The sequence below is a fragment of the Mustela nivalis genome, assembly GCF_964662115.1.
Source record: "Mustela nivalis genome assembly, chromosome: 1".
Taxonomy (NCBI): domain Eukaryota; kingdom Metazoa; phylum Chordata; class Mammalia; order Carnivora; family Mustelidae; genus Mustela; species Mustela nivalis.
The window spans coordinates 200,752,713-200,774,783 of NC_139020.1; the positions used below are offsets into that span (position 1 = coordinate 200,752,713).

The window sequence follows — 22,071 nt, forward strand, 5'->3', positions numbered from 1 at the left end:
AAGGAAGCCAGACACTGGAACCACACAGGCAGCCCAGTGCCCACGATTCAAAGCCCCAGATGGGCTTGGACGCTTCGTTCCCAGACCACACATATGACTCCACACACAAATCAACGAAGGTGCCCTTGTGGACATGTTCAGATTTCTTCTCTTGGCCTTTTCCAGCCTCCATCATTCATTCACTCATTCATTCCTTCTTCAAAGCAGCTCCGATCATGGAAAACCCTTCTGCGCTGTGAAACCCTGCCTCTCTGTAAATTCCTAACTGGCCTTGGGCAGTGCGTCTCCTCTGTAACGTGAAGGGGTGCCTCGAGCTTTAGACATGCTGCAGGTAAGGTGCCTGAGGCCACCGACAGAGTCTCCGCAGCGCAATCGGGCAGGAGACCATAAGAAATCTGGGCTTGCGTGACCCACAAATATAATTCCTTTGCAAAACAGGGCTCACAAGGGCTTTCCTGTCGCCGGGACAGTGAAGAGAAAGTTGATTGGCTTCCCCAAGGGCGACGTTCGCGCCAGTAGAAAAGAAGGGTTGTTCACCCTCGGCCCGGGGCGGGAAGACTAGCCCAGGAAAGTGGCAACAAGTCCCAGCACCCTGGGAGGGAGGGGCCGGCGCTGCAGCAGGAAGGGGAGGAGGGGACAGAGGAGGGGACAGGCCGGGCCAGCCCCGGCTCCCGGGCGCTGGGCGGAGCCCGGGACGCCGCACCCGCACGCAGGTGAGCTAGCCGGGGCGGAGCGCAGCGCAGCCGGTGCCAGGCTCGGGCGCCCACGGCCGCCGTTCCGAGCCACCGGCCACAGCCGATTTCCCCCACCGAGGCCGAGGCGCCCCGGAGCCATGGCCGTCCAGAACTGCTGGGTCGCAATCGCGCTGCTGGGGGTCCAGCTGCTGGGTGCCGTGCTCCTGCCGCGCGGAGCGGGTGAGTGCGGTGTGGCAGCAGCGGGTGGCGCGGAGTGGTGTTGGTTACCTGCAAGGAGGGTCCTGTCGGAGGGTGTAGCGGCGCCGAGGGACTCCCGGGTAAGGAGGATGCCGATTCGAGTCGGGGGCGACGCAGTCGGGATGCACGGACGGCGCGGGATCCCCGGAACTGCCCTGTTCCGGGGCGCGCGGCGTCGGGCCAGGTGGCCGTGCCCTCCTGAGTTCCGAGCGACCTCGTCCTGGGCGCGGTACCTGGTAGTGTCCCCGATGGGGGAGCCCGGCCGTCGGGGGGAATGAGCCCCGCGCCCACGTCGCAGGAGAAAGAGCGCGCCCCGGCCGAGTCCCAGGAACTTCTGCGCCCCTGGGGCCTCACGCGGGTGCTCAGTTGGGGGCGCCGGGGCTGGGCGTGGGGAGGGAGCTATCCCCTCCAGATCACCCTGCGCCTCCTCGCCTGGGCCAGGGAGAAGGTGCAAGAAAACTGTGGTTTGGCGCCCGATGGCCCCCGGATCACCCTTGTCCGGGCCCGCACGCTGCATTCTAGCTCTCCCGAGGTTCGGGAATATTCATTTGAAAATGAAAGCGCCAGGCTGGAGAAGGCCGCCAGGCATCGGTGCCACGGAAGCGCCGCAGCCCCACTCCTCGCGCCTGGGTAGAGTCTGCACTTTGACCGCCCAAGGGGTCGGCGAGGGGGCGTTCCAGAGAAGTGTGACTTTCCAGTTGTTCCGGTTGGGGGCAGGGACCGCCACCTCCCCCTGCCTCTAAGAGCGGCCTGTGCCTGCGGGGAGGTGTCCTTCGGGTCCTGCAACTATCAAAATTAGAAACAAGTAGGTGTCTTCCTGTAGGAACTTGACTGGAGGCCTTTCTCGAAACTAGCACAGCTGGTCTTTGGTTATTCGTTGCCGCAGCTAAAGGGGGGGGGGGGGGGCTGTATTTGGCAGGTAGCTGGATTCGTGTGAATTAAGTTAAGGAATCGAGCCAAGCTGGTGCGGTGAACTTTGGCGTTCTGGCGAATGCCACCGTTACAAACCCACAGGAAAGCTTCCTGGTTTCTTCCTCCAACAGCATCGGGAGACATTTGCTGCGGGGTTCATAGAATGTCTTAAGACCTCATTGGAAACCTTGCACATGTATGCATATTTGCTGTTAAACACATTTACTGTCAGACTGAATTCTCCAGATTTCCTTTAGAAAAAAAGTCAGTTTAAGAATAGAGTGATTTTGTGAGTGAAAATGTGTGCAAATATGTGTGAGAAAAATGCGTGTCCCATCACACTTGGGACCTGTATGGAAATGGGAATTGTTTGAGATGTTTTGCATTGTCTGTGATACCCAGAACTCCTCCAGTAAGAATCCGGTGTAAATCAACGCATTAGTCGTGAGGAGGGTGATATGCTGGCCTGAACTGGCCTCTGTTAATGCATCTGATTTCTCCTGTGGCCTGGAGAGGGGGCCATTTTGGTTTCTGGTAGTTCCAGTAGAATCCCTTCCTTCCAGGAAGTTCATGACTCTCAGAGACCTGTCTCGTGGCTCAGGTGTGAATACCGGGAAGCCCAGCAACTTCCCACCTCACTTTCTTAAATCCTTCCCCAAAACTTCCCCAGTTCTGGGGTCCCCAAAACTGGCTCTGTGCGGCCACCTCTCGGAGCTGAACTGAGGACTGTGCCTTGGAGCTTAGACCTGTTACGGAGTTAAAGCTGCTTTGCCTGAAGTCTTAGGAGTGGCCTAACGGGTAGGGGCCTCTGACGAGTTACTGGAGTCTGTCCGGAAAAGATGGAGACACGGCGAATTTGTTCTTTAAATCTCTGAACTCTGGGGCACCTGGGTGGCTCAGTCATTAAGAATCTGCCTTTAGCTCAGATCATGATCCCGGAGTCCTGGGATCGAGTTCCACATCCAGCTTCTTGCTCAGCAGGGAGCCTGCTTCTCCCTCTCCCTCTGCCCCTCCCCCAGTCCCAAGAACTGCTGAGATACCAGAGTCTGGGTCATTGTTTTTTGCCAGAACTGTGAGAGTCATCGAACAATGTGTTCACTGACGCTCGATGCGTATATGTGTTTACCATTCTTCAGATTCAAGTGAGGAGCTGGCGGCTGTTGTCTGGAATGTGTAACTGGCAGGACTGAGGATTCTTCCTCGCCCTCACAGAGTTTCATGACTTAGGGTCAGAGAGGGCTGTTCTGCAGACCGTAGGGGGCTGCTCTAGTGCTAGGCCATAAGGCTCAGCGTTCACCTCAGATGCTGCCATTTTGTCTGTGAAGTCTGTACCCTGCCCACACACACGCTCTCTTCTGGGGGTTCTCCAGGCTCTCAAGGTAGTGGAAGAAAGTGGAAAACACCAATTAAAATGTTTCAAGTAATAAATAGTTATTGTAGAAACACTGATAATAAATACAACCAACATGAAAAAAAATTAATATGAGCAAAGTACCTTGGTCATTTTGGTGCAATCTGATTGTGTGTGTGTGTGTGTGTGTGTGTGTGTGTGTGTGTAAAACCAAACATGGAACCAACCATTGTATGGCTTTCATCAGTCCCATTGGACATTTAAGTTGCTTTCCACTTTTCCTGCTAAAAAACAACATGTCCGACTATAGGGGACGGCTTATGTCAATTCTGATAAGTCTGTTCAGTGAAAAGATATTAAAAATTACACAGCCCAGGGATGACTGAGTGGCTCACTTGGTTAAGGCTCTGCCTTCGGCTCAGGCTGTGATCCCAGGGTCCTGGGATAGAGCCCCGCATCAGGGTGTTTGCTCAGGGGAGAGTTGCTTCTCCCTTTCATTCTCCCTCTGTACTCGCCCTCCCTCTCTCTCTCTCTCAAATAAATAAATAAGATCTTTTAAAAAAATCTTTTAAAAAATCACACAGCACAGATTCTATGCTACGTGAAATGATGTTATCCTTGCGTTGTCAGGGTTATAAAGCAGTATAAGCTGGATTAGCTCATTTGGATATGTCTGAGAATGGGTTCTTGTTCACTATGTTGTTCTGTACTTTCTTGATGATTCTGACTGAAACTCTGGAAATAAAATTGCTGGCATGAAGAGTAGAGAAAATGTTCAGGTGGATCCGTCCTCCCCCGTGGCCCTGTGGCGAGCTCGTTCTATGGCCCTGGTGTGCGTTCCAGCCAGCATGTGCGAGCGATTTTTGTCGTTGCCAAAAATCAACCAAACCAAACAGAAGAACCCCAGGGGCACCTGGGTGGCTCAGTCGGTGAAGCGTCTGCTTTCAGCTCAGATCATGATCCCAGGGTCCTAGGATCAAGCCCCACAGCAGTGGGCTTCCTGCTCCGTGGGGGTCTGCTTCTCCCTCTCCCTCTGCCTCTTGTCCCTACTTGTGCACACTCCCTCTCTCTAATAAATAAATAAAATCTTAAAAAAAAAAAAAAACCAGAACTGAAACCCTTGGCTTATATCACAAGCCTCACCTGGGATTCTACACAGCAGGGCTAACTTGGGTTTGGATAGAGGAGGGGGTGGAGTTTGCTTGTCCGAGGGACTCAGGATTGAGCTCAAGGTGGGTGGGGCAGTGGGGGGGCGGTGACAAGACCCCTGCTATGAAAGACACACAGCTAAGGCTCTCCACCTGACTGATTAAGAAAAGTTCATACCCTTTAATTATCATTTTAAATTATAAAAATTATCCCACAATCAAATTATTTCAAACCACTTCCGACAGCCTTGTAATTAGCCCTTCGCCTTCTCCTAGGCAGCTGGCAATGTTCTTGACAAGCAGGCCAGGAAAGCCAAGTTTCCTACCTCACCTCCCTGTAGCCTTGGTTTTGTAATCAGCACATCATGTTTTAAAATCACTAACTACTACTTGTCATAGCTAACACATATGAAGCATCTGTTCTGGGCCAGCCACCCTTCTGAGTATGTTATATGTAAGCATGTCTCACTTACCATCACGTATTCATTCTCTAAATTTTTTTTAAAGATTTTATTGAGCTATTCGTGAGAGAGAGAGAGAGAAGGAGGTAGAGGCAGAGGGAGAAGCAGAGTCCCCAGTGAGCAGGGAGCCTGATGTGGGGCTCAATTCCAGGACCCCGGGATCACAACCTGAGCTGAAGGCAGATGCTTAACCAAATAAACCACCCACACACCCCTGACTCATTCTTTAAAACCAGGCATTCTGCATGAAAACACTAACTGATGCCCTATGTCTCATTATTTCTTATGGGAAAAACTATAAAAACCCAAACCCCCAGCCGTTTCCAAAAACATAATGAAACAGAAAGACACCCATCCATAATGAACAGCTGGTTCTGTTCAGTGTAAAAGACAGAAGACATCACTTCTGGATGGCCAAACCATTTATGTGGTTCTCTGCGGACAGCTGCTTTGTGTATAGTAACTTGCTGGACACCCCCCCCCCAGTTGACGCCCGGGGTATCTCCCCCAGACCCTGACACTCCTCCTATTGTATTTGCAATGTACATCGAGACCTTCTGAATATCATTTCGTTTTAAATGTTCTGTTGGTCTGTTTCCTCGATGGACACTGGCCAGAAAGAATTGTGATGGATGAAATAAAATTTGAGTCATAAAAACTAAGCTGGGGGCGCCTGGGTGGCTCAGTCCGTTGGGCAGGTCAAGGTCATGATCCCAGGATCCTGGGATTGAGCCCCTCATCAGGCTCCCTGCTCAGTTGGGAGCCTGCTTCTTCCTCTCCCTCTGCTGCTCCCCCTGCTTGTGCTCTCTCTCACTCTGTCAAATAATTAACAAAATCTTTTAAAAAATAAGCTAAATAAAAACTAAGCTGTTTTCTCCTGAGAAAATGTAAATTGAGGAGGTGTTCTTGAGGAAAACTGCTAGCCTTTTACCCCTCCGTCCTCAAGCCAAGTACCCCCACAAAGACCCCTGTATTGAGGGGCACAGGCAGGTGAAGTCACTTGCCCAGGGTTACCCAGCTGGTAGGTAGTGATGCTAAGATGGCAGCCCAGGTAGCCTGACCATAGAGCCTGGCTCCTGTTACCTGTGCACAGTAATAACTCCTGCATGCAATGGGACTCCTGAAGACAGCTTTTGCTAGTCCCCTCAGAGACAGACATGTCCTTTCACTTAAAACAAAACAAGCAGGGGGCACCTGGGTGGCTCAGTGGGTTAAGCCTCTGCCTTCAGCTCAGGTCATGATCTCAGGTCCTCTGCATTGGGCTCTCTGCTCAGCAGGGAGCCTGCTTCCTTCTCTCTGCCTGACTCTCTGCCTACTTGTGATCTCGCTCTGTCAAATAAATAAATAAATAAATAAATAACATCTTTTTTTTTAAAAAAGCAGCACTTACTGAGTGCTGTGCTCATATTTGTTCTGGGGATGTGTATGTGCTTTTAATAGTCAAAGAGTTTAAAGACTGCGCTTCCAAAACACCTGGACACGGTAAAAAAATTTCAAAGAGAACAAAGGGCTATGTGGACAGAAGCACGCCCCTGTCCACCTCTGAGGCCAGGCTTTGTCCCGGAAGCAGCCATGGTTTCTTGTGCATTGTTCCTGAGCTGTTCAATACATGTACAAGTTTACAAACGTATGTACCTTCCTTTTTTACACAGCAGGAGCCTAACCATAGTATACAGGATAGGAAGGGTCTCACATGTGTCTTGATTTTGTACACTTTTTGTGATTTTGTCCATCTTGTGCTCATTCCAGATCGTAACATATGGGGGCTGTCTTCCTTTTTGACAGCTGCATAATATTCCTTTGCAATGGGCACACCATGTCATATTTCACCAGCCCCTTTCTGGTGGATTGTTTCCAGTCTTTTGTCTTTATTTATTTTATTTTTTTAAGATTTTGCTGATTTATTTAAGAGAGAGAGAGAGAGAGAACACGAGCAGGGGGACGGGCAGAAGGAGAAGGAGATGCAGGCTCCTCCACTGAGCAAGGAGCCCAATGCAGGGCTCAATCCCAGGACCCTGAGATCATGAGCTGAGGCAAAGTAAGACCCTTAACCTACTGAGCCACCCAGGAGCCCTGGTTTTCTGTTTTTATAAGCAGAGTGTCAGTGACTATATTTTTGGTTGACTTTGTTAGGCATAGAGGCAAGTTTACCTGTGGGTGAAATTCCTGGAGGAGGGAACTACTGGGTCAAAGGATTTGTACAGAAAGTATCAAAGAACGCATGGAGCAAAGTGATTAACAGAAGTGAGACAACTTGCCCAAGGTCACTGCTAATGAGTGGTGGTGCTTATCTGTGAATCAGAGTGTAGGCTCTGCCCCTCCCCCACACTGCCATTTGTTCCTTCCTTTCATCTTTCCAGTTGAAACTAACCAAACATTTTAGGCGAGAAACGTTTCAAACTTCCATCTAAATATTTACTTTTGGCTACGTGCTCAACGTGCCCAGAGTCCTATGTGTCAAGAAGATGGAGGCCAGGCATAGGTTCTGATAGCACTTCACGTTGACACTGAGGATCATTTGTTTTTACAAACTCTTTACATAGGTGAGTCTCATGGTTAAGGTGTAATACACGCTGAGCTGCTGTAACACACAAACCCAAATGTGAATCATGGTTCAAACACAACAGATGTGTATTTCTCACTCATATAAGATCCCAAACAGGGGATCCCCTCCAATCAGTGATGAGGACCCAGGCCCCTTCCACTTTCTTGCTCTGCTATTTGCAACGTGTGGCTTCCGTGCTCATCTGCATTAAACTGACAGAAGGCAGAAGAACACAAAGGGGCTCATATGGAAGGTTTTTATGGCCCGAGCATGGGAGTTGTTCCACATCATTCATGCTGCCATTCTTTTGACTAAATCTCACTGGCATGGCGCCATCCCACTGGAAGGGAGAGTGAAATATAATCTAGGTGTGACCCTGGAAGAAGTTAGCATTGTCCATTTAGCAGGCAAGGCAGTGGGCAAAAATGGGGAAAGCACCAGGCTTAGAGAGTCAGGACATGTGGTGGTGACGTCAAGCTTGTCAATGGTGAGCTTTAGGATGTGCGAAAGTTGCCTCGCCTCTCTGGGTCTCGGTTTTCCGATCTTTAATGTAAGGGCTTAGACCATGCAGAGGAAGCACCAGCCCTAATGCTTTATGAGCTGATTTAAACCAAAACTGATCTGTGGGCCTGCTGGAAAGCGCTGAGCTAGGGGAAGGGCTCAGGCAAGTTTATATCCAATGCCCATGAGCTTAGAGGCTGGAATGGTGCGTGGCACATAGCTAGCATGTAATAAATTATGTGTGGAAGGAAAAGACGGGGACTCCAGGTCAACCTTCAAGCCAAGTCTTTTTAGGAGGGAACAAGCTCAGAGAAGCTAGATGACTTCTTTGAGTCACGTTATTGGAAGGGGCTGAGGGACTGAAGTTCTAAACCTCAGGCTACTGGCTCCAAATCCGATGCAGATTAGACAGAAGAGGAGGAAGAGGAAAGCTCAGTCCTAGCAAGTAGTAGAAAAAAAGAGAATGTGGATTGACAGAGGGGACCACAGCAATCTCTTCCTGCAGAGGGTGGAGGAGATCTCCCCAGCAGTCCAGGTTCTCCGGCTCACACCAGGACCTAGGAGTTTCACTGCCTAGAAGATGGGCTAAGTCTCTGCCGGCCCTCCTGAAACGTGTGCTCAGGAGCCAGTGGGTAGGCGTGGGGGTTCCTGGTTCCACAGGAACGCAACCCCGCTCCTGGAAACTTTCAAGGGAATCACCAGAAAGTGATGAGGACTTGCTCGTGATACAGCGAAGGAAGCAGGGAGTCAAGTCGTGTATGTGCGCATGCGTGTGTGCAGCGTCACCCATGTCATCTTGCTGACTTTGTGTCTGCATGTCACGTGAGTGCAGGAAGAGAGACTGGCAGGAAGGAAGTCCCACTACAAGCACCTGGCCTCACGGGTGGCTCAGCAGAGCTCCCTGTGCAGGGGATGGTTTGTTGGTGGCAAGGATGACCGTGACAAGGACTTTGTACTGTCCTGTGTGTTCTTCCCATTTGAGCCCCGTTGCTCAAATCACTGAAGTAGACGGGAGCATTGTTTTCTGGTGATTCCCTTGAAAGAGTGGGAGCATCTTTAAGTAACGAATTTGGAAACATCTCGAAAGCCCCCGTTAAAACTGTTCAATAAGCACAGACAATGTAGCTTTCTTTAAGTTCTAAGTGAAGCGTCGACACTCCTGACCCTTGGTGGCAGAAAACCAGACAAGGCTGGGTGAGAGGCACCATTTCTGCAAAAACATCCAAAGTATCTGCTGCCTCTTTCCAGGATGATAAAAGATCGTCTCCAAGAATGAGTTTCATCAAATTGTAACGAGTCCCCAGATGGTGTGGAGTTTAAGTCAAGCTGTCGTTTTAGGGGTCAGGTCCACCACATGGCCATGCACGATGCCCCCCTGATACTTGGAGCCCTAAGGAGCCTTCTACAGCCCTTGATGATGTGTGGTCTAACTGGGAGCCAGGCAGGGATGGTGCCCGTCCCGGCACATGCCGAGCCATCCAGACAGGTGCCTTACCTTCCACTACTGATCTGGGGTAGGAGCATCAGGCTGTTTCAAACAAAAATGTTTGGGTAAAGCGACGTTGAGCCTGAAAACAACTCGCAGGTGTCTGGTGAGAGGCCCAGGGACACCAGGAGGGCTGTAGGCATAAAGCCCCTGAGTGTGAAGGGATGGAGGCATCTCCTGGACCCAGAGAGACACCCAGCTTTTGGGCAGAGTGACAGCCATGGTTGGGGAGAGGCCAAGAGCCAGCAGCGCAGAGGGAGGCACTGTGATATGTCGCTGCTCCCGCTGGGGCATCTGGGAGCACTGGCTTCGGGAGGATTCAGCAGTGTTGATGGGCTCTCCTCCCTGCTGAGCGCTGTGGGACGAGTCTGACTCGAGTTGGACCTTGGAGCATCTCCAAGGCACAGACCCAGCCCTGCTCAGTCACCATGGCCTTCTGGGTTCTTGCTTAGTGCTGCATGGCCCCTGTCCCAGACCCTGTATCCCCAAGGGTTCAGGAAACTGGTGGAAGGAAAAGGAAGCCGAGAAATGGAAGAATTTGAACCAGAAGCCTCACCGGGCTCCCAGTTACCTGCTAGATTTGTGGAAGCAAGCCCATTTAGACAAGCATTGGGATAGGGCAGAGCTTGGTTCAAATCCTGACTTCCCCACCTCTTAACTAGGCTGCTTGGGCTAGTTACTTAGCCTCCCCAAGTCAATGTCCTCAGTTCCAGGTGGGCACACGGCAGCACCTTGTGGGTAGCTAGAAGTCTGTATGAAATCACGTCTGTAAATCACTCAGCAGGTCAGGTCTGGCCTCAAACAGATTCCTCAGTTAACAAGAATTGCTATTTCTTTGATCATTTGAGTTGAACCCAAGAAGAACTTAGAGATTTTCAAAAGCAGGTGACCTGGACAGAGCTGCCAGGCCACAGTCTGTGTAACCAGGTCACTCGTGGGGAACATTTTGGTTGTTCTCAGGCCTCTGCTATCCCTCGCTGTGCTTTGGTTACTGTCCCGACAGAGGTGACTTCGGGCATGTGTGAGGACATCTCGTGGGAAGTTCCTAGAAGTTCCTAGAAGTGAAGCTGCTGGACTAAAAATGGCAAGAAGTCAGGGCGCCTGGGTGGCTCAGTGGGTTAAGCCTCTGCCTTCGGCTGAGGTCATGATCTCAGGGTCCTGGGATTGAGCCCCACATCGGGCTCTCTGCTCAGTGGGGAGCCTGGTTCCCCCTCTGTGTCCCTCCACTCTGCTCGTGCTCTCTAGTGTTCTTTCTCGATCTCTCTCAAGTAAATAAATAAAATCTTTAAACAAATAAATAAATAAAAATGGCAGGAAGTCATCGCCAGTGACACTAGAACAAGTTTTTTAAAAAATTGTAAGTGAGCACCTACACACACACACACACACACACATTTTCTGTTAACCAAGAAACTGACCAGACCAGTTGTATGTAACTTTAACGCCGCGCCCAGTTTCTCTGCAAAATGAATGAGAACATGCCAGTAGGCTTCTGAGGGTTATACTATTCTTGCTATTAGTACCAAAGTACTAATTCAAAGGGATACACGCACCCTGCTGTTTATGGCAGCATTATCTAAAACAGCCAAGAATATATAGGTGTCATACACAGAGACTGGGCTGGAACGTGCCAAGCCACGGAAGCAGAGCTGGACCCCCTGTCCCTCCCTTTAATCCCCTCCAAGAGATCAAGGAGGGTTACCCAACCGGCTTAGAAGTTGCTGACAATCTTATCAGGCACTTCAGCTTGAGGCTAAATCTGTGGGGAGCAAGTTCTCAACTTGTCCGAACATAGAAGACGTTTTTCAAATTGTAAGCAGTGCTTGGGTCACCTTTCAGAAGCCCATCACCACCCAATACAGCCGAACACTCACATCCACACCTTCCAGCTTCCCTGGTCTGTGCCTGTGTGGGGAAACACAATCCAAGTTCTAGCGTAGAACCTGAGACCTAAGGAAGGTGTGTCCCACTGGTACCTGGAAGCCCCATCTTCTGCTACATGTCCTGGGAGCCGGAGACGGGAAACAAGCCAAATGTCCGTCATTAGAAGCCGGATTAAAGAGATTATGGTACATCCCAGCAGCAGAATGCTACATGGCCATTTAAGGCTATCTAAGGGTTACTTTCAGTGCACAGATGTGGAGGGACCCCCAAGATATATTACGGACAGGAAAATGTATGGTTCAGAACAGTGAGTAAAGTACGTTGCCTGTTAGCAAAAGGAACGGAAATAAAATAAAATCAGTGTGGCATATAGATATAAACTTATATATTCAGGGGGCGCCTGGGTGGCTCAGTGGGTTAAGCCTCTACCTTTGGCTCAGGTCATGATCCCAGGCCCCTGGGATCGAGTCCCGCATAGGGCTCTCTGCTCAGCAGGGAGCCTGCTTCTCCTCATCTCTCTGTCTGTCTGTCTCTCTGCCTATTTGTGATCTCTCTCTCTGTCAAATAAATAAATTTTAAAAAATCTTTAAAAAAAAAAAAACTTATATATTCAGAAATTACCTGTGTAAGGATACGCAAAAAGCAGGATCACTGGTTGCCCCTAACAAAACCCCCCAGTTCACGGTAAAATTAAGACTTTTCAAAACTCATTTTTTCACTGTGTGCTTTATGTATTATTTATCTAAATGTAAAATATTTTCAGCTTTATTAAGCTAAGATATACAGACCACAAGATTCAACGATCTCAATGGCACTATTCAATGAGTCTTGTCAAATGCCTGATTGAACTTTCCCACCACTCTGCAAAGTTACTCCAGAGTCCTTGGCCATCAGTCCCTGCACAACCGTTAATTTGCCTGGTAGCACCAAAGTTTTGCCTTAAAAATGGTCTTAAGTTAGAAAAAATTTTTTCAAAGCCAAATATGAGTGTAGCAGTCAATAGTTTTGTTTAAAAAAGGGTTTTGTGAATGTAAATACTGACTTCAGAAAGTCTGCAGTTGTTTCCCGTAAGAATTTGGTTGTATAGAAGGACCAGAATAGATGTATGAAGTCACTAGGAATTGGGGAAATCACAACGAAAGCTGCCTTCTCCACACAGAGCGACTTTTCTTGAAGAGCAAATTGCTCCTTCTCTCCCCCTGTCCACTCTTAGAGCCCAGCACTGAGCAGGCTTAGGGAATTTGATTTTTGCCTAGGAAGTTGTTGAAGGATCTGGCACAGTCTTAGGCCATTAGGTAATAAATCCCATCCATTCCACAGACCTTTGGAGGCCCCCTGTGCTAGGCGGTTGACATACAGAGGTAGGAAACCCTAGTCCCTCACTCTCCAGGGACTTACCATCCAGAAGGGATTCAAACATGTACCCTGGGGGCTACAAATTAGAGACCTAGAGGCCTTGGTACAGTTCTGTTTGGTGTGTTTTGCGGGGTGGGGGGGGGAGCTGAATTACAAAGGATTTAGTAAAGCATGCACCTCTGATTCAACCAATGTCCTATGTTGGCCTTTCTCGTTTACATTGCCTGCCTGGTACCTGAAAGCATGAGTTTGAAACACTGTCCAATGTGCTAAGTACGCTCAAAAGATATATGGAGGGCGCCTGGGTGGCTCAGTGGGTTAAAGCCTCTGCCTTCAGCTCAGGTCATGATCTCAGGGCCCTGGGATCAAGGCCCGCATTGGGCTCTCTGCTCAGCGGGGAGCCTGCTTTCCACCCCCTCTCTCTTTTTCTGCCTACTTGTGATCTCTGCTTGTCAAATAATTTTTTTTTAAGATATATGTATAATAACTACAGTAAAGGTTGGGGATGGAGACCAGCTTTCATAGGCAGGAAAAGAGAAGGAGGCGGACAAGGTGTTCCGGTGTCTGAGATGTGTGGGACATCATAACAAACCGTGAGAAAGACTCTGGGTTGGAAGTGTGGCTCTATCATTCATGGCCAATAATCCCACAGTGTTTTTCCGAGATTTCCAGAGCATTTTCCCACCATCTCTGAAAAGATGACTTGCTAAGTGATCCACTACCTGGAAAATCGTATTTAAGGGTGATTCTTCAACATCCAGGTGGCCAACACAAAAAGATGCCCAGCATCACTCATCATCAGGGAAATGTAAATCAAAACCACAATGAGATCTCACCTTACACCTGTCAGAATGGCTAAAATCAAAGCCACAAGAAACAACAGGTGGTTGGCAAGGATGCAGAGAAAGGGGAACCCTCATAACACTGCTGGGAATGCAAACTGGGGTAACCACTCAGAAATGGTATGGCCGTTCTGCAAAATGTTAAAAATAGAACTACCCTAGGATCCAACAATCATACTACTAGGTATTTACCCAAAGAATACGAAAGTACTAATTCAAAGGGATACACGCACCCTGCTGTTTATGGCAGCATTATCTAAAACAGCCAAATCATGGAAGGAACTCAAGTCTCCATTGATTGATGAATGGATAAAGAAGATGTAGTATATACATATACAGATACACATATTTATACCACATCCTATTTATCTATCTAATACCTATATATACCATACTCACAGACATGCACATGCACACAATGGAATATTACTCGGTCATAAAAAAGAATGAAATCTTGCCATTTGAAACAACACTGATGGAGCTAGAGGGTACTATGCTAAGTGAAATAAGTCAATCAGAGAAAGACAGTTATCATATGATCTCCCTCCTATGTGGAATTTAAAACCCAAAACAAACATGCAGAGACAGAGGAAAGAGAGAAAGAGACAAACCAAGAAACAGACTCAACTATAGAGAATAAACTGCTGTTACCAGAGGGGAGGTGGGCTGAGGGATGGGGGAAGCAGGTGTGGGGATTAAGGAGTGCAGTTCTGGTGAGCACTGGGTATTATATGAAAGTGTTGAACCACTCTGTTGTACACCTGAAACTAATATTACACTCTATGTTGACTAACTGAAATTTAAATAAAAACTTAAAACAAGTAGTGATCCTTCAATATGATTTATAACTGGAGACCAACTATAATAATATAATAATATAAACAGAATGAACTTGAGAGTTTGTTTGGAGGTTCTAGCAGGGGAGCGCAGCTACTCGTATACCTTTGACTGAAGAACGGTCCTCTCCTCTTCCACCGAGCACGCAGCTTCGGGAGGGACACACATGAAGCGGTGAGGGAGGAAGAGGACACCCGCCTAGCCAGCCAGATCAGCCGAATCAACCCTGGCGATCAGTGGGGTGACAGGATGTCGCAGCCAGATCGCCCTCACATTCAACAGAATGTACTTGAATGAGGAGCAAATGCCTCATTGCACTGGGATTTTCTAGTTGGTTTTGTTCCCATCTTCCTCTTCCTTGATAGTAGCACTTAGCCGTAGGACCAACTCCTACTGTAAAGAAGGAATATGGTTCATGAAAAGGAAAGTGCTCTAAGCCACAGTCTCTTCTCTCTGCTTCTTTCTTTCACCTGCCAACACGATGGGCTCTGGGGCCAGGCTCCTCAAAACCCTCATCTCGGCATTCTTGGTCCACCAACCTTGTTTTTTATCTCCCTGAATTTTTAGCGTCATGGCCTTGAGATCACTGGCTAGTCCCAATACTGGCACTGCCCAGGTGCCAATATGATCGTCCTTGTTGATGTCACTTGTTCCATGGTGGTTGAACCCCTGTAATACCCATCCTTGTGGACTTAAGACCTTCCATGTCAATATCTTCTGCAGCATCCATCCTCATGGACATAACACCTTCCATAACAACCGTTCTTCTTTAGTGGCCCTCCTCAGTGACATCTTCCATAATGGTTGATCTTGTTGACATAACACCTCCCATAATCACCACACTCTGATGTCCTGTATTCTCTAATGGCCCACCTCATTGACATAACACCCCTTGGGAACTGTCCTAGCCCCTGTGGGTGAGGAAAGTATGTGTCTGTCTGACCCCAAAGATTTCCTGGAATGCACCACCTTCTTCTGCTGACCCATTTTACTCGGGGCTACCTGGTTTGCCAGAGAAATCACTTTGTTGACCTGGCCTGTGGTCGTTTGAGAGAGCTTCATTTGGAGACTTATTGTCCAAGTCAGGCTGTGTGGGTTGACACCCCCCTGCCCTTTAAGAATGTCGGAAACATGAATAACAGCAAGTGGTACTGATCCCTAATCCCTAAAACAAGAGATTCAAATAGAAGGATGTGTTCCCAGTTGGCTGCCCTGGCTCTTGCCAGGTTGATCACCCACCCTTCCCGGTTATGTCCCCCTGAGTAACCAAGAGTTTGGGCCTTTGCAGTTAAGAAACTGGTAGACCTATGGACCCCCAAAGACCATTGCACCCCTCTCTCAGCTCCACTTGGTGAAGGCTCACATCCCCTGGTTGCAGATGCTGCTGTCGGTCCTTTTGGTTGGGGCAAGAATGGAGTGAGGGGTGAGTCAGCTGGTAGTTATCCTCCAGAGTGTAGATCGCTGCCGGAGCATCAGGAATCAAGGTAGGAGAGGAGGTGGGGAGGACATCAGAGATGGCAGGTGGAGCAGACATCATCCCTTGCCAAGGATTTTTAGTTCATGAGGAGGGTTGGGATCAAGGCTTTGTGGGGGCAAGATGATGGGCCAAGAGAGGGGCTCAAACTAGGCACGCAGGCTTGTTTTAGATGACTAAGCTCCTGCCTCCCTCCAGACCACAGTGTACGGTCCTGGGGCCTCTGCACTAGGGCAAAGGGCAGCATTGATACTCGGAGTGGATGTTGGAAAAGCAAACATGATACTCCTCTCTGTGTTGGTGGTGGTGTTACACACTGAAGAAGCTCCCTCCCAGCCACGGTTGGAGCGAATGCTTTGGTCGCGGCTGCCCAGCAGCCTATGACCTTGAGGGTGGCTATCTTGGAATAGCAGCCATGCATGGGCTCCAGAGTCAGTCCGTCCTGGGTTTGAATCTTCCCTGTGCATCTCCCCAGCTGTGATTGTGAACAGTTTGCCTAAAGGATATGTGTAGAAAGTACCTGGCATGTGGCAGATGCCAAACATGTGGGGATGGTAGGTACTGGCCATCATTCCTGGAGGCCATCTCCCACCGGCCCCCAGCTCTGGCCAACCCCTACACAGCCTAACACTTCTGGGCTCTTGGGGTAGTAAGGTCAGGCTTCCCACTGGCTCTGTTTCTCTCTGACATCTGGTTTTCATCTGAGGACCCTCTCCTTGCTCTCACTCTGCCCACAGGGCCAGGTGAGATGACCAGCCGTGAGCTCTCTCGATCCCAGCATCAGCTTCCCTCTGACGCACTCCTCCACCACCCTCCCCAGAACCTTCCAGCATCTGGACACTGAAGTTTTACGGTGAATACAACGGGTTTAAACATCCTCGTGGGTGTACACTTCCAGAAAAGCTGTCCACTTGATATAACACCATAATGGTAACTCAGCTCTGAAGGGAAGGCTCTAGGGAGCCTGGGTGACTCAGTCAGTTAAGCATCTACCTCTTGATTTCCACTCAGGTCCTGATCTAAGCATTGCATGATCGAGCCCCATATCAGGCTCCACACTTAGTGGAGTCTGCTTCTCTCCCTCTGCCCTTGCCCTCTCTCTCTCTCTGTTAAATAAACAGATCTTTAAAAAAGAAGAAAAAGGAAGGATACACGTCCTAGACAACACTGTATACTTATCCAAACCTCTTTTCTTGAGCAGCTCAGCAGGTCCTGCCTGGTACCCCATCTGGTTACAAGTTCTATACTAGTTTTCTACTGCTGCATAACATAAATTATCACAAATTTAGTGGCTTACAACAACACCCGTTAATTAGCTTACAGTTCTGTAGGTCAGGAGTCCAGATATGATGTGGGTAGTTTCTCTGCTCCGTCTCCCTAGGCTAAAATCAAGACGTTGGCCGGGCTGTGTTTTTATCTAGTGCTCTGGTGCTCTTCTAAGCTCACATGGTTGTCGCAGAATTCAGGTCTTTGTGGCCGTAAGTCTGGGATCCCCTCTTTCCTCAATAGCTGAAAGCTGTGCCTGCTCACAGCAGTTAGCTTCCCGCACCCACGCTCCTGGCCATGTGGCCCCCTCCATCTTGAAAACAAGCTACAGAGAATTCCTTTCACACTTCAATTCTCCTTCTCCAGGAAAAGCCCAGATTCTTTTAGGGGGACTCAACTGATGAGGTCAGGCCCACCAGGATAACATTGACCTGACCCTACAATACTACCTGATCACGTGATATCCAATCATATTCAGAGCCCCTCCCACTCTGAAGTGGAGGAGAACATATAGGGTGTGGGTCTTTGGGGCCATCTTGAAATTCTGCCCACCACAGGGTTCAGAGGTCCCGTGGGGTGATGGAGGTGTGATGGTGGCCATCTCCTGAGTAGTTAATGTTTGGGGCCAAATAGTACAGATAAAAACCCTATGCCTTAAGGAAGTAAGATGGCTTTTCCCAAGCAGAGCAGCCAACCATGGCCCCAGAGATGACTGGAGAGACTTAGTGCATGAGGAGGGAGTGTTACATCGGGCTGAGTGACGGAGGCAAGACTCGTGTGGCCCCTAGCACAGGTCAGGCCTTAATAGAATCTTCTCCCCTGTGCCCTTCCCTGCCCCCTCTGGAGCAGCTCTTCAAAGCTGCAGGTTTGAACTAAATCAAAAGTAGGTGTTTTAATAATGAAACATTTCCCCTTGCTCTCCGAACTCCATCTCTTAACATAAACTTTGAGGAACAGTGAATAATAAGGTGGAAAGGGGCTCATATAACTTTCTAGAAAAAACCATTTTATTTTATTTTATTTTTTAAAAGATTTTATTACTTTATTTGTCAGAGAGAGAGAGAGAGAGAGAGCACAAGCAGGAGGAGTGGCAGAGGCAGAGAGAGAAGCAGGCCCCCCGCTAAGCAAGGAGCCCAACGTGGGACTCGATCCCAAGATCCTGAGATCATGACCTGAGGCGTAGGTACCCTCTCAACTGACTGAGCTGCCCAGGCACCCTGGAAAAACCCATTTAAACTAAACTGATTTCACTTTAACCAATTCGTGGCTTACGTTCAGACAAATAAGAGAGTTTTCTTGTCTCTTGGCCCTAATCGCCAAGGAATGCAGGCCTGTCAGAACACTTGGTCACCATGGCCCATCGTTGGGTCTGCAGCACAGAGAAGGTCAAGGTGGCGGAGCCCAGCTGGTAGCTAGCAGGCTGAGTGACCACTTTGCAAAGAAATGCTCCTGCTTCTTTTTCATACCCTTTTGCCATCTTTTGAGTTTTCTAGTTATTGACATCATTTTTCATGTAAAGAAGTATTTCTCCCCCCTTCTCCCAAGGCGAATATCGTGTGTACATATGAATTGGAGCCTGTGTGTCATTTTGCTCGATTTGGGGTTGTTATTGAAATCAGTGGTTAGCGATTCTCGGGTTTAGAAGTGAAGCACACTGACTTGATACCCTGTGAAATTAAGACACAAAAGAACAAATACGGAATGAGGTCCGTAGAGGAGACATAGAGGTCCGTAGAGATTTCCAGAGACAAAGTAGAATGGCGGGCCAGGGGCTGAGGGAGGGAAACTGAGACTTGGTGTTTAATGGAGACAGAGTTTCAGTTCGGAAAGTTGGGGAAGTTCTGGAGATAGATGGTGACAGTTGTCGCAGAATAACATAATTATACCTAAGGCCACTGAACAGTACACTTAAAATGATTACCGTGGTAAAGTTTCTATTATGTATACTTTGCCACGATTTTTTTAATGGGGGGAAAATGTTTGGAGTGTCTATTTGTGGGTAGTGGAAGGATGAGTCTCTCTTCCATTTTTTTTTCTTTTTACCACAATTAAGAAAAAAATCAGTGAAACGCCTTATGATACCAAGGCTTGCTTTGTAAATGTACCTGCCAGCGCATCTGCTTCTAACCCTGTCCTTGGAGGAAGCCCTGCCACACCCCACAGTGCCCCTCCGAAGGGTCCTACAAGCCTGACTCACCACGCCTTCAGGCTTCAATCTGAGGCCAAACCATCTTTTGTCTTCCTTCTTCAGAGCAGGGCAAACTATGGTTGGTTGTAGCCAGAAGTGTGAGTGTCTCCAAGAGCCTAGGACCTGGAGGACAGAGACTTTGAAACTTTCGTGGTCGAGCCCCTGTGCCCAGCACCCTGCAGGCATAAAGTGGGACCCAGAATGGGCTTGGCACGTTCCGGGAAGGACTGAAAAAGGGGTTTGAGCCTCTCATCAGGGCAAGTTTCAAATATCCTTTTTTTTTTTTCTTTTGAGTTCTAAAAATTGTTTTATTGAGGCATACAAGAAAATACATAAATGTTGAGTATGCAGCTTGCTACATTTACCATATGTATATACATCACATTTATACGTGTGTGTGTGTGTGTGTGTGTGTGTGTGTGTGTGTCCTTTCTGTACCCCAGAGTTTTTCTTCTTCCCCCTTCCTTAATTAATACCTGTCTCCCAGGCGATCACTGTTCCGGAATCTAAGCACAGATTGGTTTTGTCTTCTGGAACTTGATACAATGGAATCCTACAACATGTAATCTTTCCTGTGTGGATTCTTGTGCAAACATCTCCCTGTTAACTTTGTATCCAAAAAAACTGAACAGTTCATCTCTATTGGCAAGGCAGGGCCTCTGGAACAAAATACTCTCGGGCTGGAACATTAAAGAAATTGGAGATCCAGCAGCTTCTAAACGTTTAGCAGTGGGGAACAGGGAACTCTGAGCCCGCTGTCCCCTGTATGTCCGTGAGCGCGCATACAGATGGGTTTTATGATCTGCTCCTTTGATCCTTCCCCCACCCATCCTTGTGATCTTTAGCAACTTTCACGGTCGGTCATGGTAACTCACACTTCAGGGTCTTGACAAAACGAATCTTTTTAACATTTCATAAAATGTAAATGTGATTTAAGCTAGCCTTATGGCATGTTAGCATATCATGAATTATTCACAGCGGTCATCAGCTGAGTTATGTTTGTTGTTTAATTCTCCAAGTCCCACCTTCAAAGTCTATTACGATGCAATTTTTTTCTTCCTCTGCGGCCCTCTTTGAAATCATTCCTTTACCCAGTGCATTTCGATTCAGTCTGGAGTGATATGTGAATGTCCACATTTTGGGTTGGCCACAGTCCCAGAGAGATTTATACAACGATGAAACCATTTGGTCCAGACTCTGGCCTGGACAGTCGGCAGCCTGGTTGTGGGTCTCTAACATGCATCTCTAATAAGGTGTGTTTTCTTTGATCATAAAAGGGAAGGATACTTGGGGCACCTGGGTGGCTCAGTGGGTTAAGCCACTGCTTTCGGCTCAGGTCATGATCTCAGGGTCCTGGGATCGAGTCCCACATCAGGCTCTCTGCTCAGCAGGGAGCCTGCTTCCTTCTCTCTCTCTCTGCCTGCCTCTCAGTGTACTTGTAATTTCTCTCTGTCAAATAAATAAATAAAATCTTTAAAAAAAAAAAAAGGGAAGGATACAGACGAAGGGTTTGGATATGCACACCCATCACCGCATTAAAGAAATAATTCAGAACACCAGCCCTACAGACCATTCCTTGCTAGTGTCCCCCTCAGAGGATCGTTCGGTTACTTTAGAAAATAAACAACTTGCATCAGTGCGCATCAATTTCTTTCCTGAAGAGTTTGGGGATTAAGAGCAGGAAATGAATGGAAGTAACAGTCCCCTGCTCTGATCAACTGTTCCAAAAAGTTGGATTGACTAGGAGGACTCACAAGTTGTTTTTAACATTGCCCTTTGAACTTTAGGTTACCATGTCCTCTAGGATTGCTCCCAGAGCCACGGAAATGGTAAACAACTTTAAAGCAAACCATGGGTCTCTTTCACTGAGTGGATGGGAATGTGATATCCTTGGAACCCTGAAATCCCCAGATGTGACTCGGGAAGGCGGGCCCAGCCTTGTTCTTCTTTGATGCTGGACAGCAGCCCACCTTGCGTCCGGTGGCCGGAATCCACCTTCATCGAAACTGCAACAGCAAGTTGTCTTTGGCCCTTCCTCCACCATTGTGTCTGCCTTCTTCCCTTCCCTGACCTCCCCAGTGCATGCCTGTGTCACAGCCCCCCCCCCCACTTTCCCTGGTGGGAGGTGACACTTATTCATCCTCAGGCTTTTTATTTTTAACTGTGGTCAATGTCCAGGCCTTGCAGCTAGATTAGCTGATCGCTGCAGTGTTTAGCACATGAGCTTAAAGTTGGACCCTTACCTTTGAAGAACCTGTAACCTCTTAAGCACGGCGGGCAAGTTCTTATGGCAACCTGTGGCCCAGGATCCTCAGCTGGGAGGTGCCCGTGCTATTTGGAGCTAGAGAATGGTCACCTGTCCCGTTATCCACCTCTTCCTCCAGACTTCCAAGAGCCTGAAGCATCCCCCACCCGGTCCTAATCACCGCACTTGCCCCAGCGTCTTCATGGGGCTGCCTTGTGGGTGGCCATCATTCTACATCCCTTTGTCCTGCAGCAGGCTGCTTTGCTCCAGCCAACCCAGGGAGGGAGGCAGGTGGCGTGGAAGAGGGGACAAGGTGGTGGTGGGAGGTGTTGGTATGTTTTATCAGGTCCTGCTTAATGTCCACGCCAATGAAGAAGAACAGGTGAGGGTCTTTATCTGGGAGCAGGCATTACCTGCCAAGCTAAACCCGGGTTGAGATGCAGCCACTCCAGCTAAACGAGAAGGAAATTCGGTAGATGGGGATTTGGGGGATTCTGTTCAACTGAGGTCTGATTGTTGCCTCTTGAGTCTCACTAACGGGAGCCTTGAGAAATGGGCCCATGAGTCGGGACTTCTACAGGACCTCCCACCAAGACCTGGCCCTAGCTCTTGATTCCCGGCATGCTCTACCAGAAACATGGCT

General features: G+C 48.6%; 1 protein-coding gene across 2 annotated transcripts in view; it reads left to right on the forward strand.

Annotated features, from left to right (window-relative positions):
* The first annotated feature begins 608 nt into the window (after nucleotides 1-608).
* Nucleotides 609-22,071, forward strand: part of CDCP1 (CUB domain containing protein 1) — a 58,813-nt gene continuing 37,350 nt past the window's right edge. The window contains exon 1 of one of the 2 annotated variants that reach the window (XM_082705823.1): nucleotides 609-914. In XM_082705823.1, the coding sequence (XP_082561949.1) occupies nucleotides 833-914 (82 nt within the window). In that variant the 5' untranslated portion in view covers nucleotides 609-832. The remainder of the gene's footprint in view (nucleotides 915-22,071) is intronic. The other variant, XM_082705822.1, reaches the window with a different exon arrangement.